This window comes from Branchiostoma floridae, chromosome 15 (assembly GCF_000003815.2).
Source record: "Branchiostoma floridae strain S238N-H82 chromosome 15, Bfl_VNyyK, whole genome shotgun sequence".
Classification (NCBI taxonomy): domain Eukaryota; kingdom Metazoa; phylum Chordata; class Leptocardii; order Amphioxiformes; family Branchiostomatidae; genus Branchiostoma; species Branchiostoma floridae.
The window spans coordinates 14,977,116-15,002,425 of record NC_049993.1 but is presented as its reverse complement, the minus strand read 5'-3'; the positions used below and the strand labels follow the sequence as shown (position 1 = coordinate 15,002,425).

Genomic DNA, 25,310 nt, shown 5'->3' with positions numbered 1-25,310 from the left:
GACTATCAAGATGCCAACCCGGAGGCCAGACTGTGAGGTTTGATCCACTTACAGCGGAAAGGACCAACTAGGAAGGACCCCTACATTTTTTAAGTGTGGCAGGCTAGCTTGAGATGTGGTTCTTCTGAACACCGAACCTACACGAATCTTATCGATAAATAAAGCAAATATTTTTGCGCCTTGTGTTTTTTTGTTGTCTTTTCAGTCACACTTTTAAATTTTGCATCATATTCCATTCATAAAATTAAATCCACCTTAGGTCACAGGATCGTTTTGACATCGTGCAAAAACATAACATAGTAAATTTTGCCTCTATATTGTTTTCTAGATCTGTATTAAGATATTCGAAGAGTTTTGGAAATGATTTGCAATTAAGTGATAGAAGGTAGCTAGCAATTAGTCGAACACGAATATTTTTACTAAATGATTTAAGGATTTACTTTACAAAGTTTTGTACTTGAAGACCTTTAGAATACGCTCTTTTTTAAGAGTTGAGGTATTGGTAGTCTCTACCAGACTCAGGATCGCTGGAAAAATCGTAGAAATGGAACAAATAGAGGAGTGAGCCGGCCAGAGGAATATAACCGGCCAGGGAACAGCACGCGATCCACGGACCTAGGATCGCCAGTTGTTCCGTGGCCGGTTATATTCCTCTCTATTTGTTCCATTTCTACGATTTTCCAGCGATCCGGAGTCTGGTAGAGACTAAGGTATTGGTCCGTTTGTAAACGTTTCGTTATATAACAGACATCCATGTCAAAACGGAAATCACAATCACATATCTCGGCTTCGTCGTATCAACATGTGTATTGAAAAATATACGGTTCATAAACAAAATCCAACATCAAACATTGGCTGAGAAGTTACAGAATAGATACAGTATATACCTTGTATCAAATTCTACTTACAAATGAGGTAAGACGTGAAAGAGAAATCATGCGTTTCACTTTCTAACTCATAAAATAAATACTCTGGTATGTATCATGCAATATTTTTACTTAGACAACATTCAATAATGTTCCGAGATGAGAAGACATATATTTCACGAGAAGTTGTTATGATATGATATAACATATTAATTAGATATAATATTCTGCTACTATGTAGCAAGTTTTAAGTTTAACTTAATATTTTCAAGTCTTTGAGAAGTCTTTTCTTAAAGAAGTTTCCAACCTTGAGCCGACGCATAGAATGTCACAACGCAGTCTTAAACTTGAAGTAGCCGATTGGTTGTTTCTGTTTATGACGCAATGACAGAAATGTCGTCTGCTTCGCTGTGATTGGTGCTTTGCAAGAACCGTCTTACTGATTCTAACAGGTATTTTCATCACATAACAGTCTCATATTGTAGAATGCCCATTGGTTGTTCCTCTTTTGATCTAATCACAGAAATTTCATTGGAGTATTGTACAGACTGTTTCGTCACTCCTGACCGGTATGTCAATCATATGACAGTTTCATATTGTAGAATGCTAATTGGTTGTTCCTCTTCTAAACTAATCACAGAAATGTCGTATGATTCGCTGTGAAAGGAACGAGCATTGTACAAACTATCTGACTCATACCAACTGGTATGCCCATCATATAAGAGTCTCAAAGTGTAGAACACTGATTGGTTGTTCCTCATCTGATTTCATCACAGAGATGTCGTCTGCTTCGCAGTGATTGGAGCATTGTATAAACGTTCTAATTTTTTTAAATTGGCATGTCCTTCATATAACAGTCTCAAATTGTAGACGGCCGATTTGCTGTTCCTCTTCTGATCTAATCACAGAAATATCGTCTGCTTCGCTGTGATTGGAGCATGGTACAACCCGTTTGGGCGATTCCAACTGCTCCGTACAAAGTGACCCACTCTGGTACCCCCCGTCACTAGTGGACGAGACCACATCCGGTTCAACCTCTTCCTCGCTTCCGTACAAATCCTCATCGTCAGGTTGTATGTTGTAGAGAAGTTCGAAGTTTGATACTATGATCGGCACGGGCAAGGCGATGGCCAACATGCCAGCGAAAGCGCACAGTGTCCCGACGAGCTTTCCTGGGAGTGTCCTCGGAGCAATATCACCGTATCCAACCGTCAACATTGTAATCAAAGACCACCAAAAACCATCGGGGATACTCTGAAATTTTGGTTCAGGGACGAATATCTGTCCCGCGAAGTATATCAATGTAGAAAAAAGAATCATGAGTATGGAAAGAAAAACTAAAAGGGAGCCGATCTGTGATAGACTTTTCAGTACTGTCTTTCCCATAGTTTGTAGTCCATTGCTGTAGCGAGAGAGTTTTAAGACTCTCAAAACGCGAGTAAGACGAAGTACTTTTAAGAAATATTCAAGACCTGTCGTTGAAGTAACTCCCGGAATTTCCGTTAAGAGTAAAATGAAATATGGAACCACTGAAATAACATCTATGACGTTCATTTTGCCTTTACAGAACTTGACTCTGTCGGGACAGCTGAAAAATCGTACCAAAATTTCCAGGGTGAACCACGCTGTACAAACGGTGTCAATCACAAAGAACGGATCGTGAAACTTCATAGAGCTTCTTTTCTCTCTTACAGTTTTCGACTTGTGGTAACATGATACGTTAGTTCCGGCGACAGTTAGGGTTGAGTTTGTTCCACATGAGTCGTTGCTACTATGGGTCGTGTTTACATTGGCTGATCGGTTAGCGTACCTTTTTGCCAGATGTCCACTGAGATTTGACCTGTCCAGTTGGTCAGCTTTCGTTGTCTTCATGAGTCTGAACTGGGGAAAACTTTCCGTGCAAATGGAAGCGATTGACAACAGAATGAAAGATACAGAGACAAACGCCAGCATAGCAGCCCATATCGAGCTATCCGGGTATTCAAACATCAACCAAACGGGCGCCAAGTGTTTCTTTTGTGGTAGAACGCGGACTTTCCTCCGTTGAAAACCCTCGCTTGCTCTGAATCTCCTCATGACGTCATCACCAAGTTGGTAAAACCTAATCTCGTCTGTAAACACTTCAATCGGCACTTCTTCGGGCCTTCGGAGTCTCCCAGTTCTGTAGAAGTCTACGATAGCTTCGGCGCTCGGTCTGTGTCTGTCCAAGAAGTATTCTTCCCGTGTAGGGTCCCAAAACTGTTGGAGTCTCAGAGGACAGCCGAGTAAGGTTTTAGGGTACCTGTCCAGAACTCGGGCGGTAACTTCGAAAGTCATACCCGCTACGTTAAAGGTCACGCGTTGGGCGGGGTTGGGCCACTGCAGCTCCGCCGACATGCTCGTGAAAGTTCCCGGTGGTTCCTCGCATCGACGACTTTTTGTGCTCCCTGTCTTTGAGACAGTTGTTTCCTGGTCCACAACACTAGCACTGACCCCACGCCGCCATCTTGGTCTGTCTGTTGAGTTCGTACGCTTGTGCTTTCCAGAGACAATAATATGCATGGTATAAAAAGCCGTTTTCCCCCAGGCTAACAACAGCCAGGCATTAAGAATGTGTACAGACACTGTCAAACGCCTTCTCAAAGTTCACAAAATCAAGAAACACTGTGGAATCCATAGTCAAGAAACAGTTGTCGGGACAGAAAGAAAACAAAAACACACACATTAGCTCGCTTGAAATCTTTAATTGCAAGTAGGCGTCCCTTATCATTGGAGGAAAATTGGGGGTGATTCGTCGCTTTTTAAATACAGGGCAGGTGACATGGGAGACACTAGAAGCGGGTCATCGCGCGTCCGGCGGTCCCCGAAAAACCTGTTCGACTGGTTCCCTGGCTGGGCCGCTTGGATGCGGTTCGTAGTTTGGCGGCTGTGTCTTCCTGCTTGACTGGCGATCCAGGGCCTAGCATTCTTCGAAGGCCCGCTCCTCCGTTCCGGGACAGAAATGTGCATATTGGGACAAAAAGTTTCTCCAAAAAAATAAAAAATTCAAGACAACTTTGGAAAATGGCTAACAACATGCTAGCAACAGTCAGTTATTACGAATGTTTGTAAACAGACTCTGTCGAAAGCTTTCTCAAAGTTCACAGAATCCAGAAATGCTGTGAAAACAATAGTCAAGAAACAGTTTCTAGGACAGAAGAATATTCGCTCGCTTGAAATCTTGAATGGTGAATCTAACAACGAAAATAAGCAACATGGATTCTTAAACATTGAGTGGGATGGACAGAAAGTCAAGCTGGAGACAGGCACCCCTACAAGAACCCATTTTCATAACAGAACCGATAACGACGTTTGATTTGGATTTAGCATTTTTACGAAGCTTATTTCTTATGTTCAGTTCAGTTTTCCCCTATTAGTTATTAAACAAATTGTTTACAGTCAACTTAAGACGACTATTACAAAAAATGGACACCTTAAAGTAAATTTTTCGCATGTGCTACCGTCTTCAATATGGGTATCTACACGGATGACATAAAGTTATACATTAGTATTACATAAAAAATAGTTTTCTATTTTCCGGTATAGAAAAAAAATGAAAATGTTTCTTTTTTTATCAAATCGCAGGCTATATAGACATGTTTACAGACTAAGTTCTTGAATTTTTTTTTACATTTTTCTGCTTACAAACGACGCCTTGCACACAACGAAAATCACTCGTACGTTAAAATGTCTATATATACCGGCATTCCGATCAATCTTTTCGAAGACGCTCGCTAGAAATGATTGATTAGTCGCCCTAGGACAAAACATATGTGATTTTACTGTAAAGAAAGTAAACCGTAAAACCGCGAACTGTTCCTCTTCTACAGTAATGTACAAACAAAGGTAAAAGATCCTACACCTTAACATAACACGCCAGAAAATTATGGGTTAATCGTCTAATTACAATGTTGACAAAGGTAGGATATAATCGAGAGAAAAGACCGCGATAAGCTTAGTTGTCGACAAGACGATAATACCAGCTTTGTGTTAGGTAACGCCACTCGAAACGATACAATATTGATCAGGCCTATAGCTTTGTTTGTACTTTGTTTTTATTTGGAGAAAGGCGAATAAGACGTTTTCTTGCTTGAAACATATTCTAAAGTTTATATCATGAAATTTTGATCTCCTTATAAAATCAACTATGGGTACTAAATCATTTTGAAATGTAAAAGATAAAACGATTGAACTCAGCCTGAGGACGGTAAGTATTTCAAAATGACACGAATTGCGTGAAAGTGTAAAAAAATTGTACTCCAAACAGTATCCGTTATAATTAGGTATTTACCTGATAATACATACGAAGCGTTGTTACCTGTACTCTACGAGAAGATGCCTACTAGTAGCTTCTTCCGCTTTGTGTGATATTGGTCTTGATTTACTCCTATTGTACCTACGTCGAATTTCTTATCGATATAGGTGACAGGGTATCTAAGTTAAGACATTGCAACTGTATTATGAAATGATAAGAAAGTAAAGGCAGCTCCATATAGCCTTTTTGTGCAGTGGTTTGGCATTAACTGTGTCAAGCTGTAGGTCACGATATTGGAAAGTGGAACCGATTTCTCTTCTTCCAACACCTTTTACTTTTCGAAGTCTGATACCCATTTTGGCTCCTGGGTAAAATGGTTGAAAATCCTGTTTAGATTATATAAAATTAAAAACCCCGCGAACTCATACGTTATGCCAAGATATGTAATACACGTGGCGACCTAAAGTCATCATACTGAACTAATTTTACACATATTATATATTATAACTAGAGTTCGGCGACCTCATACCTCCATGAAAATTTAGAGCTTTTGTAAATTTCATGCAAATGACTACCATTTACATAATTTATGTATGGCGATGTTCATTATTGACTAACGTGCACATGTCACAATTATGAAATTCCCAATATTAGTCATTATGTGGATTTGCTATTTCTGTATATATTATGCAAATCAGTTCCTCATTTGCATATTTGGTATCTGCTTATCTCTCGCCTATCATAAATTACATGTGTTACATTTACTTAAGTTTAGCTATTGAAAACAATGGAATTGTACAATTTCCTCATTAATTATGCAAATTAAGTCTTCATTTGCATAAAATGTATATCGTTATAAACATCTTTGCCTAAGCTACCTGCACGCCAAAAATGATGGCAATCCATCATTCCTTTCTATAGTTATCCTCTTTGGAGTGTCTTGACAAAAACACCCCTGCAGTTCTACAATTTAATGTTAGGGGGCTGAAACTTGCCCCACTTTGCCATGACGTTGAAAGCTATCTACCACCCAAATATCAAAACCATATCATGTTCGGTACAAGAGATACATTAAAAACTGCTATGATAGAATAAGCTCATTAATTATGCAAATGTAATATCATTTTGCATAATTTGTATTTTATCTTGTATAACATTGTCTAAGGTACCTACATACCAAAAATCATGAAAATTCATTGTTTCCTTCTTGAGTTATCCACTTCAGAAGTTTCTGACAAAAATGCCCCTGCTATCCCAAAACCAGACGCTAGGGGGCCCAAACTTATGTCACTTATTCCTGAGCACAAGAGCTATCTAACACCCAAAAATTGGGACCATATCTTGTTCAGAACACGAGATAGCAAAACCGGAAGTGGTGCTGCAGTACCAAGGAAAGTTGCTAGGGGGCCCAAAATCTAATCACTTCTAGCTTTCGTCACACCCCACCAACACACCAAGTATGAAACTTATCCATCATGCCGTTCTTGAGTTATCTTGTTGACAGACAGACAGACACACAAACGCAGGGTAAAATATAACCTCCATGACATTTCATGGAGGTAATAATTATATCAATATCCAAAGGTAAGCGTTCTTCAATCGTATGTAAAACAAGAATATCCATAAACCCTTAACATTTCAATAAATGCTTACTTGCTCTTAATCATGTTCTAAATTCGTGAAAGGCCTTTTCTATGTCATGTCATTTTGGTTATACAGAAGCTCTTAAGCATCGGTACAGATTCGAGGGCTATTTTAGACACGTACGTGGTATTTTCCCACATGGGAACACAGGGTGGGAATCTTAAGCGTTTTGACCTTTCTTTACTTAAGGTTCACTAGCTTATTGAGTTGTCTGTCTGGTTCAAACATGGCAGAACAACAGGCAGACACTGAGACGATGAATCTTCCTACAAACATGGAAGACACACCAGTTCAAATACGAGTATGTGATCTCTGTCAATCCGTAGGAAATACTTCACCGCTTCCGTGTTACCATCGCTTCTGTCAGCAGTGCCTGGAGCAGCTACAAGCGACAGAACAAGAGGGGGAGCCAACTTGTGTCGTGTGCAGTTCGTACGCCCCCCTCCCTCAAAATGGCGGCCTAGAAGACAAGGAGCGTCAATGTCAATCAACTCTCCAAAAGTTCACAGCAGACGTGGTCAATGAGATTCATCCTACGACACAACAAGCGGAACATTCCGGCAGTTCAGAGCAAAGCATTTCTCCGTTAAATTCTGTAGAAGAAGAACTCCTCTCCGAATCGGAGGCTCCGAATGTACACGAGAGTGAAGTGGTGAATGTGGGGAAGCCTACTAAAGAACAACAGCCTGGTGACCTTGAATATTTCTTGTGCTTAAACAATAATAATGCCGCGCATTTAGTTAAAGATACGAAAGAGGACATGTTTCTCTCTGGGCCACAAGAATCTACCGCTGCAGAATATGAGAAAACTGGAAAATCAGATGACACTATTCGTTTTCAAGAGTTAATAAGGTCTGAATTAATGTCAAGATCTAAAAAGTGGCGAAGGAAATCGTCCTCTGGGTCTCCATCGCCGGACGCATCAAGAAGAACAGCAGCTGTGAAAGCAACGACAACGGCGACAGCAACGACAACAGCAGAAACTGCAACAACAACAGAAGAAGTGTCAGCAACGATAAGCGCAGCAGAAACAGCAAAAACAAACGGAGCAGCAGTAGAAAATGCAACTACAAACGGAACAGCAGTAGAAACAGCAAAGACAGCAGCAACGGCAGCAGAGACAGCAGCAACGGCAGCAGAGACAACGAAAACAATAGTAGAAACAGCAGAAACAACAGAAAAAGAAACAGCAACAACATCAAAAGAAACAGTAACAACAGCAGAAGAAAAAATAACAGCAGAGACAACAAACACATCAACTGCCGACCAAGTTCAACAAGAACCCCCTCGGCGATCACAGAGATTAAACTCCGAGGACCGTAAGTACATTCTAGTCTCGAAAAAGGCGCCAAAAGATGAAAAGACGGAGGATTCGAAGCTACAATTAAAACTTGACATCGCAACACCAACAGCCACCTGTGTACCAATAGGTCAAGCAGAAATGGTAGAACGTCAACAAAATGGAGAACAGGACAAGAAGGAAAGTCCTCTGGACAATGACACAGGGAAAGACAGCAAAGAAGCGTCACCACAGCATAAGCGAGGATTGTGTAAATGTTCGAGGGGCGAGGTTAAAAGCGTCCACTGTAGTGTCTGTCAGAAATACGTCTGCATCCACTGCGCCACACACGAGCACAAAGACCACTCGGATGAAGAGATACGAGAAGCTCTGGACAAAGAAAAAGACAAGATACAACACGGCTTAGACATCGCCAAGACATGTGCTGACGCTCATAAAAAGAGAATGGAAGAACTCGAAGAAGCAGAGCAAAATTTGTTGAAACAGTTCGAAAACATGAGCATAAAGATTGCCGACCATTCGGACATAGCTCTCAGTTTGATAAACGAGCGGATTGAAAGTATCGTACAAGCAGTCCAACAGGAAGCGGAGAAGGCTAGAGAATCCGTTCGGGATTTTAAAGCTGAAAGCTTAGAGGGTCTCATGACAGCTTTCGAGGAACGACGGTTTAAAATAAGTGAAGAACGTGAGACTGCTCAAGTAGCTTTTGCAGCGTCTTCAAGCTACAGCAACATCTCAAGGAAGATCCTTGACGACGGTAGTTCGGCTGTCGTCTTGACTTCGTCCAACAGTCTGTCGGAAGTTTTCAAGACGTTGAAATACCCATGCGAAAAGACGAGTGCACCAAATGCAATACCGTCTGAATTTGATAGGCGTCTCTGGTTCATGGCGCCTGAAGTGGACATCAGCGGAGAGGTACAGAAGTGGTTCGGCAAGGTTATCAATAATTCCAGTAAAGAAGTAGTTCCAGGAGAAACTAGACGCCCATCAAAGTCGTCAACGGCACCAAAGCAAGGCCCGACACTGATAGCAACTCTAAAAAGCGCCACCACGCAGTTACACCGGACCTTCAGCGTAGCTGCAGACGAGGAAAACGACATCATCGTCGCAGGGCAGAACATCGTTCGCATCTTCAACAGCGACACCTTGCGACTCAAAAGCGCAGTGGCTCTGGCCTTTAACCCGGAAGGGCTTGCTGCCTACGGAGACGAAATCTTCGTGACGGGAAACGGTCACAACATCCACGTGTTAAAGAAAAATGGCGACAGCAGACGCGTTCTCCGTGTTGAAGGGGTACTCTCTCGTCTCCAAGGGTTAGCAGTGGACAGGAACGGAAGAATCATAGCTACCGAGGGGAGACAAGTTTTTGTCCTTCTCTCAGATGGAACAGATGTCTGCACGTTCGATGTCGCTACGGAAGGTGGTCCTGTCAGACTCTACCCAGCCACAAACAGCAGTGATCGAATCATCATCAGCGACCAATCAGGACACACTATCAAACTGTATGACGCATCCGGGAACCTCATTCGTCAAATGGGCGGGAAGGGGAAAGATGATGGACAGCTGCTTGGCCCGGCAGAGGTTTGTACGGACGAAGAGGACAACATCATTGTAGCGGACACGAAGAACAACAGGGTTTCCCAGTTTAAACCCGACGGCACGTTTGACAGACATCTTGTTGTGGAAGAGAATTACGTCAGGTTTCCATGGGGCGTGGCTTTAACCGGAGACGGGAGGCTTGTAGTGTCCTCATTGGCTGTTGGTCAGGCTGTCAAAGTCTTCGACTTGCACATAAACTCTTAAAACGTTCAGATGAATCCCTTCGACCGTTATGTTTGATAAAAATACATGTTTTCTTGAGAAGTTTGTAACTTAGGAAAAAACGCTTTGTGTTAAGGTTTGAATTCGTAATATTCATACAATAAGTGTATATGGTACTAGAATACGCATTATAGTATCTAATTTATTATTTCTATAAATATTGATGTATCAATAATTCAATGTCCGGTATAGTAAAGGTGGCAATGCAAACATTTCTGTTGTTGTCTCGGTCTACTTGTGTCAGAAGTTATAATGTCTAGGGCATGATATACAAAAACATGAAATTTTTTAGCAGTACAATTGTCAGACGCCAGGAGGCCTATAGTTATTCTTGACTTTCGTCTTTCTGGGACCAACTTATATACAAAACATCATCACACTCAGACAAGAGATTCTTAACTTAATATGCTGATCGCTAATAACCGAAATCACAAACTCTCTCACATGAACACAGACACGAACGCGCGCAGGCACACACACGCACACAGAGAGAAAGAGAGAGAGAGAGAGAGAGACACACACCACCATACACACAAACACACCACACAGAGAAAGAGAGACAGAGAAAAAAACACACACATACACGCATACGCATACACAGTCAAACACACACCGAAAAGCAATACCTCCATTTTTCAAGAAGGTAAACATACTCAAGTGTATATTTTCAAAATGATGTGTGTAATATCTTCAATTCAACCATATCATAAACAATGAACAACAAATTGTCATAACAGTTTTTTTTCAATACAGTGCGTTCGAGCATTGCAAAAAGGCGAAGTGTTAAAATCAGCTTTGTACTTTTCTCATTAAATCAGCATAAGAAATTGAATGTTAATTAGATCATAGCTTTAAGCAATATTCCATCTAATGCTAAACAATAGCATTAAGATTTGCAATGATTCATTTTTCTTGGCAATATGATTGAGAATATATGTAGTTGAACAAAATACCATTCGGTTAACCCATGACCCCCCCCCCCCCCCTTACACACACACATTGTAAAGTGAAAGACTACTCGACTGTATGGCCCAAGGGATTTACAAGCAGAGAGAGGTGCCGCCCAACTCGCGGTAGACCGATCTTATATCCCCAATCACCTCCTCCAAATCATAGAAATTTAAAACATAACGTTCAAATGTCTGACTGAGATCCAGTCTCTCTCTCTCATTGGTCGAACCGATAATTGCCATGCTATCGTTGGTTGAAGTGATAATTGTGATTGACGGACATCCGGATCGGTCTGATAGATACAAAAAATGCAAACATTCTGCCACACTTATACCGTGCTACAATTTTTAGTGTTTTTCACACTTATTTAAACTATTCACCACTAGTTTGCTTGCTTAGTTTTTCATTAGTTGAAATTCCTTATGATTGAATTTCTACAATATGAGAAAATGAAATCAAGTATGCCGACTCGATTCGAATGGACTGATATCAAATTATCGACTATCAACATCTAAATACTAGTATTGACCTTTCGCACCTGGCATCCATAGTTTGAATACTTACGTGATACATGGCTGCAACATTTACATACTAGTAATCGTTGCCCTGGGGTGGGGCTTGTTAAATTTAGGCGTGTTGCCCTCACTCGTTTTCGCCTAGGGTCACTCGGTCTATTGTCAAACCCTCATTAATAAAAGCGTGTTAGACAACACGTTTGTTACAAAAAATTCACTCACATGTTAGCCACATGTAGCCATGTTTGAACTGTACTACGGGACGCTAAATTGTTCGACATAAGTCTCAAGCCCAACAAAATCAAGCACCAAAGGTAAGTACAGTTGTTTTGTTATGAACTGGGTCAACTAACTTGATCGTGACAGGATTTTATGCTCAGAAATCTGACTTGTTGTGTTAGACTACTAATGACAGAACATATGTGACCTTTGGAACTGACAACACAAGGATTTGGCGTGAAAACGCATCTTTGAGTTGTCTGCTCAAAATAAGCGCTGTCAAGGATGAAAAACGCCTTCTGTGTGTGTGTGTTTTTGTCTCTGTTTTGTTCTCCAAGCATATGTTGTGAAGGAAGATCTCTACGATTCCTAACTTAAGTTTCAAGATATTCTAACAGTGTTATACTATACTTAGGTTTGAAAGATTGTCATGAATGCTAAAAAAATAAGAGATAAGGTAAAATATTTTAGCCAAATATCTGCTTTGACATTTTCTGTATTGTTTTGCTTAAGGAAGTAAATGTCGGCTTTGACGTATGCTTGTTCAAGATTTGGCTAACAGCCATTTAATTCTGTAAACAGTTTAGACAAGTTCCAATCGTTCTTAGCTTTATTCCGTGCTTTCGTTTTTTCTTTGATTTATACTCTATCGTAGGCAAATATGTTTAGATGATCATATTACGGAGAAAAACAGAACAAATGAGTTACCAGGATAATTTGTTTACAACTTATCGCTGTCCCAAGGGACCTGTCAAAAGAAAGACACACGTTTCAGTGTTTGTGGTCGAAAACATTGTTGTCTTAACTGTATGTTAAAAGTCGTATTACTAGCAATTTTTAAAGGAGTTGTACCAAATAGTCTTTCTTTACAGGACAGATAGTTGTCTAACTGTATGTTTATAAGTCGTGATACTAGGAATTTGTCAGGGAACGTGTGAAAATGAAAAAGCTTCCGTGTTGGCCATGGCAATTTGGGACATTGTTGTGGTACTAGACTGTAGTATTGGCAATTTGTTTCCTTCCGTGTTTGATTGAAGACAATTCTGATAGAATTGTATTTAAATGTTATTGAATCTACATTAAATGTACGAAACGATATCGAAGTCACACCTGTACACGTAAACATACCACAAACACACACACACACACACACACACACACACACAACACACATATACAAACACTCTCATACACCACACAAACACAAACGTGCGCACACACACACACAAACACACACACAAACACACAAACTATTAATTGTAAACGTTGATTTGCATGTCCAAGTGCTAACATTTTTCCTGTCATTTTTGAAGACCGACTCGCTGTGACGACACGCTCCGATTGCTATCAAAACTTCCGGGTAAAGGGGGGGGGGGCTACGGAAACAAAAACTTAAAAGACTCAGAACGAAGTACGTAGAAGAAATATTGTTTGACACATTTGAAAAATTGAAAACCTTGGCACACATTCGGACATAGTCCCACGGCGGTGAATGTTTTCTTCTCAAGGGTCATTGAGTGAGGGTTGTGAGCTGTCCTTGAATATATTGACTCCCTAAGGGCAAATCCTTATATGTGAAGAAGTCTGTTGTGATGTTAAGGTTAGTGCTGTAGTTTGGACAATATTTCTTGAGTCTCAAGCAAATGGTTGTAATTGTTGTTGTTGTTTGTAATGTTGGGGCAAGGTCAATATATGATTTAATGGTTGGGGGTCATACGATCATAAATTGAAAGTATCATTGGGATATTCTTGCATATACTGTTCAAAGGTCAGCTGTCTTGTTATGCTGAAGAAGATGTCTTCTCTCAATGATTTTTATATCTGTCGGTAGTTGGTTCTTTCACTACCTACTTGAAATTCTACGACTTCCAAGATGTGGTTTGTTTGTTGAAACATACTCTCGAGCAGTACTTTTATCCTTAAACTCCTAAGGCTATAGGCTTCTTGTGAGGAATTATTTTTTGATAAGTGGGTATCGTCACGACTTGTTAAGTATGCAGTTTTGAGGTTTAAACCCTAATTCTTAGGTTAACAAATTAACAAATGATAGCCTATACTGTGCATTTATGTTCTTATTGAGCTAAATACATGTAAAATCACTCGCTCACTTGCTCACTCATTCACTCACTCACTCATTCACTCACTCAAAACTCAACTCAAAAGTCACTTCACGCTACCCCTCGAACGGTTGTGTCCACACCGCTACTTGATTTGTATTAGTGTCACTTTCTAATGTAATGACAATGTATCACAAAACACTACCAGTTAAGACAATATCGTTCATAAGCGAAATAAGTAGCATGTCGTCCATATGTATTATACGGATAATTTGAAATGCTGTATGGCTAACTATTTGTAGCCTCGAGTGGTGTGATTTATGGTAATTGCTTGGCGTAACCGGTTCTAACGTTATACTGTAAATGCAGAAATGTTCGCAGTGGTTTTATGTTCGCGATTTTCGTGATGACCACTTCACCGCGAACTTAAAACCACCGTGAACATTATCCCATGGCAGTGAGAGACTAGTAAGTATAGTGCATGGTGCTACCTCAAACTTAAAATCACCGCCATAAATCATTATTCAGCTACAGCGAAATTGAAAGCATTTACAGTATTTGCTAATCATGTGTGCTTTCTTTGTCCGATTACACCACACCATGTGATAGGGCAACGGCCTTTCTGTGACCGAGCAATTGGACAGAGCTCTGAACGGATTTCATAGATTAAAAATAAAAATCACGTTAAAAGTGTGTCGTTGTCTTTTGAGTCAATGTCTTACATTTCGCCTGATATCACAATAATGATATCAACGCATACAAAATCCAAACTAGCTCATAGTGAGGTTGTTTGGCCAATATTCTAGAAGCCCGGGGTTTGAATATTATGACATGTACTGTTTACGCTTCGAATTCGTCATTAAAAATGCACTTCAAATGTACCTAAAATGTTTTACACGGGTGAAGATATGTTCCTAATTTTAGTTTGAAACGTTTTTCGGATGCCATGTTCGACGAATGTCCCGTGTTTAGGAAGAGCCACACAAACACGTGAGACCCCCCCCCCCCCCAAAAAAAAAGAGAACCCACCGCACTTACAAAAAGAGTAGAGGTCATTTCCTAGATCAAATAACTCATTCCTCAAGCTACCGACATCTTGCACACTGCACGCATTCCTCCATAAGACATCTGGAGCCACATTATTTGACAAGTTTTCAACTTTTATTCAGCCTGCCGGCCGGCATGCGGCTCCAGATGTCTTACTGAGGGACGACTGCGGTGTGCAAGATGTCGGTAGCTATAGCTTGAGGAGTGAGTCTACTCAACTATATAGTTCAAATAAGTCTATTCAGAGTATGTAGCTCGTACTCTTCAGTACAAATTCTGTTGGTTTACAGAGTTTACACGCAATAACAACAAAGACAAAAACAATTATTTATCGTAATTAGCATCCTGAAACAAATAAAAATATAAAATGCTCTATAAACAGATCTCAGAGCACCCGATGATTTCAAGGTTGAAATTTGGAAGAAAAATATTTCAAAAGACTGATTATTGCGTGTTTGTATGTTTCCATTTGTTATATTTTTGTGTTTATGTGTATAACAATGTTAAGATCTCTTTGTTTTTCTATAATTTTATTATTTTTTTACAGAGACATGCAACTATGACAAGTTTAGCGGGCGACAAAAAGCTGTTCTTTGTATCACTAATATCATTCGTCACAGGAAGGTAATATTCAAACTAATGTCTTTTCATTTGTAGGAATAGAAATACAACTTAAAATCAACTGTCGATTCAACAGTTAAGTATGCAATTTACCAATTGAAAAAGACTGAGTTTGTAACTATGACAATAGATAAATTGATTTTAAAAATGGGCGTAATACGTGTTAAATTCGTCAATTTGTCCTGTGAAAAACGTTCTCTAAGTGGCTAGAAGAACAACAATTATATGTATATTGTAATAATTACTACAACGTAAATATAACACAATATTAATTTAAAAATGTTTTAATGTTCCTCTATTGACGCTTGTAGAAATACATTGTACATTATACTATACCCCAAAGTCTCTGTTATTGTCAAGCTAGTAAAATTGTTAAGTAACAAAAGTCGACATACTTAATATCTTGTTCAGATATTGTGCACTAAAATTGCTAGATGTCTCACACAATTATGCTGCATTGTATTTACTGACATTTGTTTTACTGCAGCATGCTAGTGTACGTGAACTGTTGGCTTTCGTCGCCGCCATGCTATGTCAATGTTTACACAAGAATAGCTGATGTGGAAAGCTTCAACGTTCCCCCGGGGTACACAGCGCGTGCAATACTACGGCCGATGAAAAAGGAGGAAGAGCGCCCCCTTGCGTCCACACCAGTATATACAGGGTGAGTTTAAACAACACTTTTTATCGTGACGGAATCAGTAGAGGTATGGGATGGGGCTCTGGTAACAGTTTGTTTGTTTGTTTGGACCTTTGTTTATTCATGAAAGCTCAAATCGGCCTGCAGGCCGCTAGCTTTTCATTGAGGTCATGAGGGAAGAAACAAAGGTCAGATAAAGTTTATAACAGAGATACAGTTTACAGATAGAACTTTATTGCTCGACATTTGTACATGGTACAAAGTATGGCAACGACTGTTACACAAAGTACAAAATAGGTGTAGAGAATAAGACTTAATATCCTAATTAACGTAACAAGAAGGGCTGACACATTAGTCTTTGATATAGTGTTACAATCGAGTTGGGCTATACATGAGATTCATTACTCTTTCTAATAACAAAGCAGTCTTTGATATATTTGCCTATCTTTGCATTATGGGAGTTATGGCATCCAAAGATATATACAAATCTGTCTGTAGCATCGAGTCTCTTGAAATCTGCTGTACTGGATTCGAGAAATGTAAATAGCTCATTACGTAAAATAGCGTATCTAGAGCATTCCATTAAAAAGTGAAATTCATCTTCAATATGCTTTGGACAGAAAGGACAGAACCTTTGGTCAGGGGCTATATTGTAGTATCTACCTGTTTCAATATTCAATTTATGGCTGCTGATTCTTAACTGAGTAATCGCTTTTCGAATTTCAAAATTATTTTCTATCATCAAGGTATGTTTCTTGTTCATAACATTCTTTTGACTTGCTAAGAAAAGACAGCTTTGAATTGTTTTCAATAGAATTAAACCACTTTTGTATATATGTATCTTGTAGCCGGAGGCGTAGTTGGTTGACAATATAATCTATATTATAAGTTTACATGGTGTCAAGTCCTATGAGTCTATGGAACAGCCGATTGATTACGAATGGGTCCCAATTTGTTGCCCGACATTGCGATTTTTTAAAAACTTGAATAAACGCGATATCTTTGCAAATAGTTACTAGACGCCAACAGACACGGTAACTGTGGATTTATTTTTGATAAATGATAATCAATGGCTCTCAAGTCAGCGGCAACATTTTGATTTCTTATATAGAAATCTTGTATCTATTTTGGTATAGCAACTAAGGATCTGACATTACAGGCGCGGCCAATTTGTTTGTATTTTACCCGCGCATCTCTTGTCAGTGTAACTGTGAGGGAAAATTGGCAGAAACAAACACAAAATTTGTTGCAAACACATACAAGCTTTAGAGACACAAATGAAGAGGCGGCCGCAGCTATTCGTTGTTTCTTAGTTCATGGGTAAAAAATTGCGGTCAACATATAGCTGTTTCATGGGCATTGCTATTGGCTAAAAACGCTCTAGAACGTCCACAGTTGTCATTTTCGTTAGAGAATAACACATTTCAAATATCTTTATAAGCACTTAAAAGTATATTTTGGGTTCCATTTCAATTACTCAGAACGTTCAATTGAAATACATACGAACATTCCTACCATGTTCGGTATGATTTTTTCTTTCAGGCTTATAGGAGAAAAACCATGTGAGTGCTTTGGAGCTTGGCATCGGGATTTCTTTTCACAAAAGCAGTGGACTGCAAGACAAAGGAACCAGGAGAAATGTTTACAGAGATACGAACGAAGGTCAGTTCCAAAATTACACGTATTTGCCTCACAGCTTGCCAACTCAGTAACGTATACAATAAACTATCAATAATGAAGAATTTGTTGTCAATAAAATGGTTCACAATTCAAAGTACGTCAAATGCATGATGGGTAATTAATAGGTCAAAGGTGAAGGTCCAAAATTCGTAAAAAATATGTCTCGACCAATTTTCTGGGTTCGCATAACAATGTAAAGACATGCTTTGTTTATGCCTCAGGGGCCTTCACCTTATTACCTACAATGCTTTTCGCGGCACATACGTACTAAGAATCGTATACCTCATTAGATACTCCATACTTACGCTCAGTCAGTTCAGATGGTATCTCACTGCACGTGGGGCACCGGTGCGGCACTGCGGGGTTCGAAAGAATACTAAACGAATTTCGGAGATAAAGAACGACTTTTCTTACGTTTTGTGTATTTTGCCATACTTTCACGTATTATGCAATATCTAAATTGAAAAGAAAAACATATCTGTGAACGAAATGCCGTTCACGATCCCCACAGTGCCGCACCGGTGCCCCAAGTTCAGCGAGATACCACATTAAGGCATGCTGGTTGTCCTGAAGCTCAGAGTAGACCTTGATAATGTATTTTCCCATTTTTGCCCTTGTTTTGTCCAGGCAAATGGTGTTACAAGGCGTTCACAACTATGTTGATGGATCTTCACCCATCAGCTATCCTTCTCACGGTCTCCAAGTCAGGCCGCTGAGAGCTGTACATCTAAATGGTAACGTATTTATTTCATATTAAAGCTGTCTTGTTTTCGATTTGGAGCATGTTAAGATAAATTTACATAAACATGACGAATTTGCATACATGTGATACTACAACCATTCCCCTCTGGATATTAGTAAGGCCCCTATTTTATGATCCGGTGATCGCGCTGCAACCGCGCAGTGACCTAAATTGGATAAGTGTAATCTTTGATTTATAATTGAAATATTATGCAAAATATTTAATATGACTAAAAAGGGGAAGAAAAGGCACATTGATTTGTTGCTTATCTTTAAAATTTGTTGAGCAATTTGCCAGATCAGTCTATCATAGCGCGGTTGCAGAGAGGTCTTCGCCCTACTCTAGAATGGGTGAAAATTAAACATTAAAGCTTTTCTCTGTTGCACAGGATCTATTATGCTGAAAGTGGGCAAAGATTCTTATTTTCTAAGCCCCTTTCGGAATTGCCTTCTTGACCGTTGCCGTTTTTAACGCAATCGTGTAGCATTTATCCATAATATTATGCAGATACCATAACGTGTACTTTGGATCTTCTTATTGTTAAATGAATAATGTATGGTGTACACATATAAAATATTTTTCCTCTAGGTCTTAGAATCACATGGTTTGACTCAAAGAGCATTGTCACCAACGCAGTACATACGGTAAGAAAAAAATCTGATGATTTTTTATAGATGTATACGTAACGCCTTAAAACTAATTTGTTTCTGTTCATCTATTTTGATTAACATCTAATTGCTTTATTCTCGCATTTACAGCATCGGTTACCTTAAATGTAACTTAACCCTCAAACCACCGTAGCTTTTTTGTGACGTAGATTACCGTATGGGGTCAAAACTGACCCCAAAACGTTTCGTACAAATACAGTTTTTTGTTTGAATCTTTTTGTGATTTGTATATATGTATAGTTTCATTAATCTATGCGGGACAATCTGACATGATTAGGTGAGAATACTTCTAGCTCATTATCATAATTAATGCAAAAGATCATGAGGACCACATTTTGCACCAACGCTATTCAGACCGGGAAGGAGGTTGTTGATGCCTGTACCAGCTTCAATGCCATATAGCGCCTGAATGGCTTATGCTAGGGCCACCAAACTTGGTAACTTTTTAGAAAATGTTGATAGCAAACACTTCCAGTGAACAAAGTATGTTCATCATTTTTCCTGTTGCCATGGCAACGGAATTCTGACAGACAAATATATTAAGAAATTTTCTAATTTTCTATTAAACATGTAAGTTTTAAGGTTTTCTTGGCAAATAACAGTTGTTTATCACATCTTATAAAATTCAACGTAAATTTCAGGACTCAATATTCATAATTTATGCTAATATCATGACGTCATCAGTCAAAATCCAAGATGGCGGCCGATTTTACCTAGATGACGTCACAATGTCGTCATAAAACATGATAATGGCACAAAAGTTGCTACAATAATCTTGGCTTACATGTACATCATTCTCTGAAAATTTCGTGATCCTACCATAAGTAGTTTCGGTGTGGGTCGCAAAAGTTTGTTTAAAAAAATGCTGGGGTCAGTTTTGACCCCACTGGACCATGCATAAACTTTCGAGGATAACTTAATCAACAATGAACCAATCTCGGTAAAAACGTATAAGAAGTTATAGGACATATATACAAACAAACTCCCGGAAGGAAATTTGTTTTCGACCAGAAATGGCATAATGGCACACAATGATATACGCCTGGGGTCAGTTTTGACCCCATACGGTGGTTTGAGGGTTATTAAAGATGATGATGATATTGATGATGAGACATGTTTAAAAAAATAACTATTGTGCATTTAACTGTTTTGATATTAAATATCTTTTTAACAAAATTGATGATATTTGTCTGGGATGCAAGATTAAAGTAATATAATGCAGCCATTCTCTGATAAGGCCAAAAACAAACATACACACTGATGCCATTTTCAAATATTTTACAGGTCAGACTTCAATGTGAAAGGGGCGTATTCAGACAACTTGTCAAAGTACAAGGCGTGGTCGTTCAAGGGGCGCACACGAATGACTTTACCATTCAGACCTCGAAACCACAGCAGTTAAATCGGCAACTTTGGCACATTGTGTACCAGAACACAGAGTTTGATACCAACGCCTTTGATCTAGGTAAACATTTTCCTTGATAGTTTTCTAATTTAATGTATATTAAATTCATGTTCATGTTTTACTTTTAAGGAGCAAGCAAATGTAATTTAAAAACATAAATCATAATCTCTGTTTGAAATATCATCATTTAATGTGATATATTGATCACTAGCTTTTAGTGATCAAATAGGATAGAAGTTCGTGTGAACGGTGGGAAATATTATAACTTTAAAAACATGGTTAGAATCTTCATGACTATCGACGTCTGAGAATGACAAATTAGAGAGCCTTTTTATACTTCTGTCATGTCCTTACACCGAGGCAAGTGACCAAATAATAGAAAATTGGATAGTATCCACTTTATTGCTCCTTAAATTCTGTTCGCGGATCAAACCGCACATGTGTGGGGCAAATGTGAAGGTTCCTGACTTGTAAACAAGTCTTGTCTCGACCATGCTTTTACACTTTTTTTTAATGCATATAGGCCACGCTAGTCGTCAGTTTGCAAACCAATTTCAAAACGTGTTCTGTTTATGCCTCAGTAGCCTTTACAATAGGTGTATATTGGTAACATTGCTTTGTTGTAACTCATACTTAGCCCTGTTGGACATTAAACGTACAATATCATAAACTTAAATCTTCATTATTTTATTACATTTATAGCGTAACGAAACGTCTTTATTGTATTACTTAATTTAGTCCTCTTTGATTTTTAATTCCAGTGAAACTGCATTACATGAAATTCAGCATCACCATACCGGTTCACATACGTCACCGGCTTATACCGTGGCTACATGACCAAGGTCAAGGTATGTTCTTTAACTGGTATTTTGAATTTTCGAGATATGGGAGTTAATTTTTGTTGTTGTCTTGGTATTTGATTTAAACTAATAATTTTAGTCTGTTCTGAATCATTTCGATTTAAAAGAAAATTAATTGGGTGGTTTTAAACGAAAGGGTCATTTTAAGACAGCATGTCATAGGATACTAAAATCAGAGAGAATGTCCTGTGAACGGTAGTTAAAGTGCATTAAATTCTATTTTAGAATTATTTTTTCATTTATGTATTCTTCTGAACTACCTTACTCAAGTCTATATACTTCTAGATCTGTGATGAAAGTGCAGTTGTCTTCTACATTACATAAAATAATCTAGTTTAGCATATACCTATTCGCGTCTCCTTTTCTAATAGCATACTAGCTAAAAAGGAAAGCTGTGCTACTAGAAGCATTTTAAAATATGTTCTTTTGTGAAAATTCTAGGTAGAATCCAGGACAGAGTCAGTGTTGTTGTGAAGACGTTTCTCCGGTACAGCAATCTGAGACGTCTTGTCAGATCTGTAGGAGATCTGTATCCTGGGACGAGGATTATTGTTGCAGACGACACCCCTTACCAAAAGTTTGAGAGTTTCCAGGACGAGAACACTGATCACTACATAATGCCACAGTTCAAGGTAATTTTCTTTGAATCTATTTATTATCAATAATCATAATTCCGCTGGGTAACAAGTAATTTAATATCATAGAACTTCTGGTGGGAATAATTCTACAAAATTGAATTCAATATCGTTTAGTTTATCCCGATCTAGTCGTTATATTATGTTTACTTCATTATGCTATGCTATATGCAATAAGCTTCGTTTATTCTAGTTATGATTTATTTTGCGAAACAATATTTCTTTGCAAACAAAACGTCAAGAATTTTGAACTATTTTATATTGACCGTTGACATCTCCCGCTTACTTTTAAGTAACAATATTTTATTCTTTTTATATTTCTTTTTACTCATATTAAAAGTGTTTTTGTATAGTATCCGTTCAATTCTATTGTTAGCAGAAAGTGGAAAACAGACAGAATAGAGTAAAACCAAATAGTTTAGCAGTAATGGATGTTGAAATTTAAAAAAAATGTCTTCAAGGTATTCATGAAAGAGGGACTCTGATGTGAAAGCATAAAAGAGCATGATTCATGTCTTTTATATTGTTTCTTTTTATGTAAGTGTACAATGTACTAAGTTAACGCTCTTGTAAAGAATCCTCTTCTAAAAGAAATACATCACACAAAAGAAAATACGAGCAAACATAACTTCTAACAAATGACTATTTTGATACATGTTACACTTCACATCTTTATCACGAATTCGCTTCTAAGCATTGATATTCAGGACCATGCGTTAGATTTGTCGTTGATTATAACTGATTGCCGTTGTTTTATAAAATCTGTAGGGATTTTTCGCTGGTCGAAACCTGGGCCTGTCACAAGTGACCACAGAGTATTTCCTGTACATGGACGATGACCATTATCTCAAGCCGTACACAAAACTGGAAATCCTCGTTTCTCTGCTGGACAGAACAGACTATCATGTAGTAAGTATTATGTTTACTTGTTTGTTTGTTTGTCTGCTTGTTTGTTTGTATTGCATACCAGGTAAACAGTCTCATAGCGAAGCACAACAAGATTGTAGTCAAGAGTACAAGCTTCATATCCAAGCAAATTTAATTGATCCGCTCATAACAGTATATTGACATAGATTGTCGATAAAAGTGGTGTTTGTACGGACAAAGAAAGTAACAGAGAGCACCAATGTCATAAATATGTAATAACTTTTAATAAGTGAAAGAATAACTAGTTCATATGGTTATATTATAATAAAATTACATATAAAGTACCATACTATAGCCGCCACAAAATGAGTGAATCAGAGAATAAACAAGAGTTCGTAGACCTCAGGCCTGCATGAAATGTATTGGGTGTCTGTAGACCTATTGTGTATTTTTTTCCCTTTTTGTCCGTGTTTGCGTGGTTGGAAAATGTGCACCATGCAAAAGTCTGAAATTCCATTTTCGGAATGTGTAAGTTTGGGCATGGATGAACATTACTTATTTTGGATTTCTTAACCATGTAACCAACCACAGTACCTTGAATTTGTTGAGACGACTTTTCCTACCTTTTTTTGTCTCAGATGGCCCTTGTAGTTATTCTGTCACATATGATATATTCAGTACTGATATCTTCCTATTTCAATGTACTGACCTAATGCAGCTGCTAAATCTCCTTAGTGTGGCAATGATATTCATTAAAGATTTATTTCTGGAGTGCTATAACACTTGACACTGGAAGGTTATTTGCATAATTTGACCAATTAAGTTTTTACAGTAGTTCCATAGACAACATAGAATAGTGGTAGCCCCCATCCAGCAGCAACAGTTAGTCCCCAGGGTGATATGATATTTGTATTCAACCATCCTACTAAAACCTAAACCTAAGTGACAAAATGCAACAAACGATACCAAATTTAAAATAGAACAAAGCTTCTACCACTTAACCATGTATGTACTATAGATTAAGCAGGCCCAAAAATCAAGCGACCATGACTAGCCCCAAACTACAAATTACCTGCATACAATACGGAAATGGCATCCCCAACGAAACAACAAGAAACACAGGAAGATAATAATAATAATAATAATACATACCTTTCTCTTACACTCAAGCTCTATACATTTCTCCTCCACTTTAGAAAGTTGTATCTTCTTCTGATTGCCAAACAGGGTAAAGGAACTTGTACCAGAACTTTAAACTCTCAAAACACCACAAAGACTAAGAAGCAAACTCAAATTGTACCTAACAGCAACAGATACTAGTACAAACTGAACTGAACATCATCTGGCTGGAAACACTGTTGATACAAAGTAACCTGATACATTGAAGGTGGTAGAAGCCAGTGCAAAAACAGATGACAATTCTACACCTAAGCTTAAAGACCTATCAATCAACCCAAACCAAACCAAACCAAGCAGATATTGGGGGGATGCCCCAACCACACAAAAACAGGGTCAACCTACAGTATCAAGTTCAAGCACTAGGAGGCCCAAAATTAAACCTGACCACCAGGACACTAGCAACAACCCACGTAACAAATAGCAACACGATGGCACCTTGCGTTCCGGAGATACAGCGCACGCGCAGTGCCCGCACAAAAGGTAACCTGGAATGTCAAGTTCAAGCACCAAGGGCGCCAAAATCAAAATTGAGAATTATTCAGCCACCGCCAACACATGTGCCAAATATCATTGCGCCCGCACCAACCGTTCAGAAGATATAACTCCGGAAATACCCCTCCCGGACACAAAATTCGACCTGCCGCGTCAAGTTCAAACGCGACAAGGCCCAAAGTCAATCCTAGGCAACAGGCAACAACTTCCCACCCATGCACCAAAAATCGTCGCAATGGCGCGTATCATTCCGGACACACAGCGCCAAAAGTGCCCCAAAAACACAAAAATGCCACCTGCAATGTCAAGTTCAAGCGCCAGGAGGCCCAAAATCAAACCTGAGTGTCAAGCCACCACCCCCAACCCACGTACCAAAAATCGTCATGCTCGCACCATCCGTTCTCGAGATACAGCGCCCTAAATCCCCAGCTTCCAAATTTTCCCACGCCCGTGAAAACCATACCTGCATACATGCAGGTAATAACTGCACTAGTGGTACCTGATGTGAAGAATATCAACGTATTTTACACTCAACTGAGATCAATTATTAGTTTTCGAAGAAACGGTATAGTGGCGTTTCTACACCCAGAAGTATTGTATCTGCATTCTATTTAAATTTTGTATTTTAACCGATTGTAAGTTATCATCTTGTTATATTTTTTGTTTGTTTCTCACAGGTAGGAGGTGTGTATGAGGATTTGGAGATGTTCGCCACCACCATCCGTGTGTTAGGAGACGACACGCATGCATGTTACGAGAAGTTACGAGGATGGTATCACTCCATACCTGATTTTCCAGGTAAGGGTATCTCTTTTATTCCTCTATGAA

General features: G+C 38.8%; 3 protein-coding genes across 3 annotated transcripts; 2 read left to right on the top strand and 1 right to left on the bottom strand.

Moving 5' to 3' along the window:
• Nucleotides 1–1,712: 1,712 nt before the first annotated feature.
• LOC118431521 (potassium voltage-gated channel subfamily A member 5-like) lies at nt 1,713–3,242 on the bottom strand. The gene is made up of 2 exons (XM_035842762.1): nt 2,677–3,242; nt 1,713–2,049 (listed from the first exon to the last, which is right to left on the bottom strand). Exons 1-2 carry the CDS (start codon nt 3,240–3,242, stop codon nt 1,713–1,715), a joined length of 903 nt encoding a protein of 300 aa, XP_035698655.1.
• Nucleotides 3,243–7,009: 3,767 nt separating this feature from the next.
• Nucleotides 7,010–9,886, top strand: LOC118431520 (E3 ubiquitin-protein ligase TRIM71-like). The gene has a single exon (XM_035842761.1). It carries the CDS (start codon nt 7,010–7,012, stop codon nt 9,884–9,886), a length of 2,877 nt encoding a protein of 958 aa, XP_035698654.1.
• Nucleotides 9,887–11,402: 1,516 nt separating this feature from the next.
• On the top strand, nt 11,403–25,309 carry LOC118431519 (beta-1,4 N-acetylgalactosaminyltransferase 2-like). The gene is made up of 11 exons (XM_035842760.1): nt 11,403–11,684; nt 15,241–15,317; nt 15,802–15,978; nt 17,497–17,616; nt 18,262–18,368; nt 18,965–19,020; nt 20,329–20,509; nt 21,211–21,297; nt 21,751–21,941; nt 22,713–22,853; nt 25,160–25,309. Exons 2-11 carry the CDS (start codon nt 15,253–15,255, stop codon nt 25,307–25,309), a joined length of 1,275 nt encoding a protein of 424 aa, XP_035698653.1. The 5' UTR covers nt 11,403–11,684; nt 15,241–15,252.
• Nucleotide 25,310: the final 1 nt, after the last annotated feature.

Coding starts and splice junctions, on each gene's coding strand:
- LOC118431521 (XM_035842762.1), bottom strand. CDS start 3,242: ATGTCGGCGGAGCTGCAGTGGCCCAACCCCGCCCAACGCGTGACCTTT. Junction 2,050..2,676: donor AGTGGACATCTGGCAAAAAG/GTACGCTAACCG, acceptor TATTGCTCCGAG/GACACTCCCAGGAAAGCTCG.
- LOC118431520 (XM_035842761.1), top strand. CDS start 7,010: ATGGCAGAACAACAGGCAGACACTGAGACGATGAATCTTCCTACAAAC.
- LOC118431519 (XM_035842760.1), top strand. CDS start 15,253: ATGACAAGTTTAGCGGGCGACAAAAAGCTGTTCTTTGTATCACTAATA. Junction 15,979..17,496: donor TCCACACCAGTATATACAGG/GTGAGTTTAAAC, acceptor TTTTTCTTTCAG/GCTTATAGGAGAAAAACCAT. Junction 22,854..25,159: donor ACAGAACAGACTATCATGTA/GTAAGTATTATG, acceptor TGTTTCTCACAG/GTAGGAGGTGTGTATGAGGA.